Below are 8,455 nucleotides of genomic sequence, written 5' to 3' on the forward strand. Positions count from 1 at the left end.
CACTTGCGTTGGCACTCAATCACCAAAATACTTAGAAATGGCCCAAGGGCACATTTCCCTTTCACATTGAGGTGGTCACAAAGACCGGGTCTCTTTCAACCCTTTCCCTCTATCAAACGGTCACTTAGACCGAGTGAGCTTTCTCCTTAATCAAACGGGTCACTTAGACCCCGCAAGGACCACCACACAATTGGTGTCTCTTGCCTTGATTGCAAGTCACTTGAGAACAAGAATGAGGAAGGAAGAAAACACGATTGCAAAATCCAAGCGACAAGAGCGACAAATAACACACATATCACTCTCTCTCTCAAGACACTAATCACTAATGATCACTTGTCTCAATTGTGGAACTTGGAGAGATTGGAAGCTTTGATTGTGTCTTTGAATGGATTGCTAACTCTTGTATTGAATGTGAAGGATTGAAGTGCTTGGGTGAAGTGAATGGAGGTGGTTGGGGTTGTAATTATAGCCCCCAATCACTTCCTAGTCGTTGCTCCCTTTCCGTCGACCGCGGACGGCCCGCGCCCCTGGTCCGGACGGTCCGCCCCTGCACATCAACGGCTAAAATCGCAGCGGTCAGCAGTAACGGCTACTATGCATTAAATGTGTCGTCAGATGTCAGATACCGCAGTCGCGGACGGTCCGCGAGGACGCTTATAATTCATTTTACTGAACCCGTCACCTTCGGGTTTTCTGGTTCTTCACCGACCGGACGGTCCGCGCCTGAGGCCAGACGGTCCACGCTTGGTCTCGGATGGTGCTCGCTTCTCCATCGAACGGTCCGTAATGTAGACTTGTGTTTTTGCAGTGTTCCTGTCCGAGGGTCACCTTGGTGCCGCGGATGGTCCGCCGCAAGGGCCCGGACGGTCTGCGCTTAGGTGTTTTTCCAAAAAACTTCTCGTGTCCGGAATAATCTACGGTATTCCGAACAGTCGATTTAGAATAGTTGTAGATGAACTTATGCACCTGTGAAATGATCAACTAAGCAAACTGGTTAGTCCACAAGGTTTGTGATGGTCATCAAACACTAAAATCGATTATAGGAAATATTGAGACTATTTCCCTTTCAGGTGGCCAACTATCACTCCCTCCTAGCGCTCAATCTCGTGGGCAACTCGGTGCAGACCAACGTCGTCGATGACGCTCTGCGTGGGGCGGTCACGGGGCTCCTCTCGAGCCTTGCCTACATCAACAAGCAACCGATAAAACCACAACGCAACACGTAGGAGGTGGCTACGAACAACATTGTGTGTGCCGCGCTTCGCAGCTCGGGCTGTCAGAGCATCCGAAAGAGGACGTCACGACAACTCATGGAGAGCTCTATCTCGTTCGTCGATGTTTACATAGACAATTGCATATTTAGGACACTAAACAATATGCTTCACAATTTTGCCACCTAAGTCATTTGTTTCGAAAAATAGCATTTATAATATCTTCTATTTTGATTAGAATGTCACATAACCGTGTAAATGAGAATACATGGAGAGGGACCAATAGAGCTCCAAATACAAGAAAATAAAAATAAAAAAATAAAATATGTAAAATGTCATTATAATTAAATAGAAGATGCTTTAAGTCCTGTTTTTGTGAAACAAATGTTTTAGATGGTAAAACTGCGAAGCGTAATGTTTAGAGTCCTAAATATGATATTGTCTCGTCGTTGAACAGGACCCGTGGTGGAGGCGGCTTAGATTAATAATTTGCTTTATCATTGTAGCTGCAACAACAACTTTTCTTTTAGATAACGGTAACCCTTCACCACCGTTCCGGCCAACAAAACGAACAACTAAAAAAAGAACATCAACAGCAGCATGAACTTGGTTGAAGATGAATATCGATCTGACATCCCACTCATTGTTATAGATGTCCATATGGGCCGGGTAGCCCGTTTACCCGAAGCCCGTCACTATTTAAGCCTGGTACCGACCCGGCCCGGCCCGCTACGCACCGTGCTCGGGCCGGCCCGACACGGCGGTCTTGCATGGAAAAATGGCAGGCACGGGGTCGGCCCGTTGGCCAGCCACCTCACCCACAAAATGTCGGCCCCGCTAGCCACGACCCCCTCACTCGCTCACTCGCTAGTCGGCACAAACCCTAAACCTAATCCCCTCCTCTGATCCTCTCCGTGGCGGCGTGGCGGACTGGCGTCTGGTGGTGGCGGCCGACGATATCCCACCCCACCCGTCGACGACTACCGGCGACGGCTTGTTTGGACATCTATACTCTCCTCATCTTCTCCTCCTCATCTCTTCGCTCATCCTCTTCCCTTCCTCACATCCCGAACCCTAATCGGGTAATCCCCATCCGGCCATCCTGGGCTCCTGGCATCCTCATAGCAGTGGTGTTCCTCCTCGTCCTCGGTCCTCGCGGTGGTGCTCTCAAGGCGACTAAGGTGCTCCGGCTACGCAGGTCCTCCTCGTCCTCCGAACCCTAATCTCCATTCTCCACCCCCTATCTTATGTATTAGATCTTGATTTCATAGGTATCGCTTGTGTCGGTGCCGCGTAGCCGTCGAGGGACCTCAGTCGCCGGTGAGGAGCCAGCCGTCTACGGCACGACAGCATGGACGATGACCTTCATCCGTCCGCTGTGGAGGAGGAGCACCGACTAGAAGATCATAACGAAGCAGAGGATGCCCGAGCCCTGTTTGGCGGTAGTGCTTCCATCAACATCGACAACGATGATGATGTCCCTGGTGCCGCCGCCGGTGGTCAGACAGGCACAGGCTCCACGAGCCCGACACCGACCGGGACAAGCATTGCTGCCACCAGTTCTAGTAAGCGTCCTCCCAGAGTCATCTTCATATCTTGACAGTGATACTGTCTCACAGTTCAATGAAGACTTCAACATATTGAGTTGGTGGCATGAACATAAACTTACCTATCCTATTCTTTCTCTCCTTGCTAAAGATGTCATGACTGTCCCTGCTTCAACTATATCTTCTGAATCAACTTTTAGTCTTGTTGGCAGAATGATTGAGGAGCGCCGTCGCCGACTCACAGTGATATGGTGGAGATTTTATCATGTATAAAGGACTGGGAATTAGCGAACTCACATATGCAGCACAATGTGGAGAAGGACACCAAAGAGATGGAACTTATACATGAAAGTATGATCCTTGAAGATGCAGCCTCTGTTTGAAATGTTTGTAATGAACACTTATTTGTTTTCTGTACTGTGGACTGTAATGAACACTATTACTTAAATTTGGAGCTAGCTGTACTCTTTTTTCCTTTCTAGGGTTTTCTCATGAGGTGTGAGTTTTTACCTAGAAAGGTTTTTAACGAGGCAGCATCGCGCATCAGCTCCAAATGTAATTAAATATCTATTTTGCTGAATCTGGATTGTGATGTGGACTTCTAGTTGTATGGTGACATGTATTGTATATGAATCTGGATAATGTAAACTGAATCTGGATTGTTTCCTGAAGTATTAATGTGATGCTTTGGAATATATATTTGAATTGTGATTTAGATATGAATCTGGATTCTGGAATATATATTGTAAATCCGATTTGTTTTCGGGCTATTGGGCGGCCCGACCCAATCTAGCCCACCGGGCTCACGGTATGGCACGGCCCGATCTGGCAGCGATCGTGCCGGGCTTGGGCCGAGGAGGTGGCACGGCGTGCTGGCCTGGCCCGGCACGAGGTAGTAACCGTGTCGTGCCCATACCAGTTTTATCGGGCCGTGCTAACAGCGGGCCCGTGCCGAGTCGGGCCGGGCGGCACATTTGGACATCTATACTTATTGTTCTTGCTTGTGTACTTCAGCTAGAAAAAATATGGTAAAAATGCTCCTTCTGGGGTAATGAAAAACTTTAGTCAGAAAAAAACAGCAACAAAAGTTATATAACTCTTGCTGACACCTGCGACGACTCCAAATGTCCTCTGATCTGCCAAATGAGTTAAGAGCATCTCCAAGAGTTCTAATCCCTTAAATCCTTAGATATAGGGCAACATTCTGACAAAAGAAATCCCTTCGCCAGCTGTCCTATCTCTAATAATATATACATCGTGAATTTGAGAGAGAATAACTTAAGATATCACTAAATGTAGGATGTTGAACGGAGAGAATTTTTGAGGGTGTTTTTTTTTGGTTAGGGATGAACGGCCACAGAGGGATGTGTTGGGAATGCTCTGACATAGGCTTATCTGTAATGGTAGGGATCAAAATTATTATACCCGAACGCATGTTGTAAACTGTGAAGACTTTGGGCTCCAATCACTTGGGCTTCATCCGTAAGGGTCTGTAAGATGGTAACGGTGGCAGACCCCGGCCCAATTTCAATGTGAGGCGTACACAAGACTGATATACGTGTTTTCCTAGCCCTCAAGCCTGCCTTCCAAGTTCCAATAGCCTGCCTGCCTTCCAAGCAAAGCAATTATAACCAGTCTCCTGGCGTGTTGCATCACCGAGCGCACGCACGCACGCACGCCGGGTACCCATTCCATGCATGCCTTGCGATAGATGCTCGCCCCGCCCGCCCATGGGAAGCAACAAAGATACCGTTCGAGAGCGAGGCGAGACATGTATATAGCTAGCTGCCTGCCTCACAACCTTGCGTGTTGCATAGTGTGCAAGCGCAGCTCGATCGGTGCGCAAGACAAAACCGCCACAACCATGGGCAAGCAGGCAACATCGTGCGTCGGCTGTGGCGCCGTCCACCTCGCCGTCCTGTTGCTCAGTTTGGCGCGCCCGTGCCACTCCTCGCTCTACCGCCCGCCGCCGCCGTCCGCCATGGTCTACCACGCCGGCGAGGTGCTCGACGGCGCCGTGCCGGTCTCCGTCCTCTACTACGGCGCCTTCTCGCCACACCAGAAGGCCGTCATCGCCGACTTCCTGCTCTCCCTCTCCCCGCGCGGCCGCCAGCCGCAGCGCCACGGATTTGGGACGCCAGGACCCGCGCCTGCGCCGTCGGTGGCCCGCTGGTGGGAGACGGTGGACCGGTACGCGCGCAAGGCCGGCCGGGAGCCGCCGCGGGTGCTTCTGGCCAACCAGGTGCACGACGAGGCGTGCTCGCTGGGGAAGACGCTGTCCAGGGTCCAGGTCGAGCGGCTGGCGGCGCGGCTCGGCGTCGCGCCAGGAGGCGTGGCCGTCGTGCTCACTGCCGCCGACGTCGCCGTCGAGGGACAATGCAGCAGCGCGTGCGGGACGCACGGGGCCTCCGCGCCTGGGGGAGCCGCGCACGTGTGGGTGGGCGACGCCGCCGTTCAGTGCCCGGGGCGGTGCGCGTGGCCATTCCACCCGGCCGAGGGCTTCGCATACGGCGCCAGGCATGTGCCCGGGCGCGGCCGCGGCGAGACGCTGGCCGCGCCAAACGGCGACGTCGGTGTGGACGGCATGCTGATCAACCTCGCGGCGCTGCTGGCGGGCGCGGTCACCAACCCATATGGGCACGGATACTTCCAGGGCGACCCCGGCGCACCCGTGGAGGTGGCGGCTGCATGCCCCGGCGTCTACGGCCGCGGCGCGTACCCGGGGTACCCCGGCGCTGTCAGGCTTGACACGGCTACCGGAGCTGGGTACAACGTGGTCGGCCGGAACGGCAGGAAGTATCTCGTGCCGGCGCTGGTCGATCCCGACACCAACTCTTGTATCATCATGACCTAATGGAGTCATCAGCTGATGACGAGGCTCGTCTGATCTGCACTCGCTTGTGACATGAGAGCCATTAGGAGTTGGGGCAACCTATGCTTGCTTGTTAATTGTTATTATGCCAGGGTACATACGATCTAGGCGCTGAATGACATTAATTTGTCTTATATAGGTAAACCACCACCATATTTTAGTGGTATTTACAATTTAAAAAGTTATGTTTCTAATACAGATCTAATTAAACGACTCTGATGAGAATGCTAACTAGCTTGCTTTGTATGCATATGGTTCGCAAAGAATTGTAACATATTATTAGGTTGTATCTAATCCACCACGTCTATATCCACCACCACATAAAATATCGTTCGGTTTATATCTACTATTGTTAGCACGTGCCTACCACAACACTTTAATGTATGGTCTTATCAACCTATAGTCACCTTATCGTCACATCAACTTTTCTTACTGACTCTTATTTAAAGTGAAACACAATGATTTATCTAAATAAAAATTATATAATATAAACAAATTGAAATTACATAATTTATAATTTTTTTTAAAAAATGGATTTTTATTTTTGTAGATTTTTTCTTTAGAAATTAGATTATCGGTAGCGACAAGTCCAAATAAGTACTGACCAAAAACATACGAAAACTTGTGACAACGTCCAAAGGTTTTAGACTGTCCGCAACCGTTCCCCCTAAATTTTCCCCCTAAATGTTACTATGCAGCCACGTCAGCAAGATTCCATCCTCTATATTCACTCGTCCCGCAACCGTTCCCTCTATAGTTTCCCCTATATATCCCTCTACTCATTAAAAAACCATTTCCATATAACTAACTTTAACCAACTTCAATTTTGATTTTCTTTAATTATTTTGCACACGTCCGACATGTTGCGCATGTATTCAAAAATATAATTATTAAAAAATAATTACTTTACAATTACTTGCACATATAATATATAACAACTATTATTTTACAATACATTCGAATTTGCATATTTTCGTGATCACGTTTTTTCCGTCCTGGGATAAGAAATATATTTTCCTGCGAACCAAATTGCACTAGTCGTATGCGGCAAGCCGCACTTGTCTTCCAACGAAAGCCATGTTTGTCTTTCGTGGGAAGCCACTAGCTTCCACCTGAAGCCGCATTCCTCTCCCCTATATATATGGAATCCATCTCTTCACAAATGCAACAACAAACTTCACTACATCAACAATTCAAACATTTCACAGTATGTCTCACAGCCATAGCGATGAAGACTCTTACTCGAGTGATAGTGAGGACGAAACACTAATGCTTGTCAATCTTCTTGTCCTCAACATAGAGGCGAGACGCCACCTCCAACGACGGTCCCGTTTGCCTCGGCGGGTTATTCACAGAGATCATTTTCGTGGAGAAAATCTTATCCATCATCACTACTTCGCCGAGAACCCTGTGTATCCACCCCACGTCTTTCGTAGAAGGTACCCACTACTTATTATTCGAATACGGTTTCATATTTGCAATTTCATTACAAATATTCTTTATTCAAAACTTAGGTTCCGCATGAGTAGGCCTCTCTTCCTGAGAATCTTGCAAGGTCTACAACAACATGATTCGTACTTTACACAACGGGTAGACGCAACTGGTATGCCTGGTCTAGGTCCACTACAAAAAGTATGTGCGGCAATGCGGGTACTAGCATATGGGTTACCTTCAGATGCTGTAGACGAGTACATTCAAATAGGGGAGTCAACAGCTAGGGAATGCCTTCATCATTTCTGTCGAGGTATCATTGCATACTTCAGTGGGTGGTATCTACGAACTCCTAACGAAGCTGACATAACACGCATCATGCACCATAGCGAATCAAGGGGTTTCCCAGGGATGTTGGGTTCTATAGATTGCATGCATTGGGAGTGGCGGAACTGTCCTACCGTATGGCGTGGTCAGTTTTGTGGCAGAAATGGTCGAGCATCCATGATCCTAGAAGCTGTGGCAACGTATGACCTTTGGATTTGGCATGCTTTCTTTGGCATGCCCGGGACAAACAACGACGTGAATGTGCTCCACCGATCACCTGTTTTCGACCCCATGACATCTGGCCGAATGCCACCTGTGCATTACACAATAAATGGTAATGCATATAACTTCGGATATTACCTTGCTGATGGTATTTACCCCAACTGGCCAACTTTCGTAAAAGCTATAAGGCACCCATATGAGCAAAAGAAAGTCTATTTCACACAAATGCAGGAAAGTTGTCGAAAGGATATTGAGCGTGCATTTGGAGTTCTTCAAGCTAGGTGGGCGGTGCTACGAGGTCCAGGATATGGTTGGGATCGTAATCGTTTAACTGAAATTATAACAGCTTGCATCATAATGCACAACATGATTGTTGAAGACGAAGGGCCGTTTGCAGCTAATACTGATTTTGGAGATAACACTTCAACCAGCCAAGCACCACAACTAATTGCTGAAGGAAGGGCAGAATGGGTGATTAACCACTTCGATCTTCGTCGCCAAGAAAGATCGTGCTCCCTCCAAAATGATCTTGTCGAGCATTTGTGGGCTCGGCGTGGAAGCATGTAAACTTCAGCATTCGTATGCTAAAGTGTACTCAAACTTCATTCTACTATGTGTAATTTCCATTCGCAAGTCCTACGTATCGGTTCTGAAATAAAGTAGATCGTCATTGCAAACCTGTACTTGTTCTTTGAACACAATAACATGAACACTGCTAACGATTTCTACACATCACAAGCGATTCCAAGCTCAACACGCAGCAAATATATGACAATTTAAGCAAACATGTTCACAGCAAATGGAAATAATTATTGTCGATTACAACACCATAGAACAAACAGCAC

General features: G+C 48.3%; 1 protein-coding gene across 1 annotated transcript; it reads left to right on the top strand.

Moving 5' to 3' along the window:
- Nucleotides 1–4,460: 4,460 nt before the first annotated feature.
- On the top strand, nt 4,461–5,843 carry LOC103626267 (uncharacterized). The gene has a single exon (XM_008646660.3). The coding sequence runs from the start codon at nt 4,470–4,472 to the stop codon at nt 5,610–5,612; it is 1,143 nt and encodes a 380-aa protein (XP_008644882.1). The 5' UTR covers nt 4,461–4,469; the 3' UTR covers nt 5,613–5,843.
- Nucleotides 5,844–8,455: the final 2,612 nt, after the last annotated feature.

Source organism: Zea mays, chromosome 5 (genome assembly GCF_902167145.1).
Source record: "Zea mays cultivar B73 chromosome 5, Zm-B73-REFERENCE-NAM-5.0, whole genome shotgun sequence".
NCBI classification, from domain to species: Eukaryota; Viridiplantae; Streptophyta; class Magnoliopsida; order Poales; family Poaceae; genus Zea; species Zea mays.

Bases quoted from the DNA above. Each gene is read 5' to 3' on its own strand.
- LOC103626267 (XM_008646660.3), top strand. From the start codon at position 4,470: ATGCTCGCCCCGCCCGCCCATGGGAAGCAACAAAGATACCGTTCGAGA.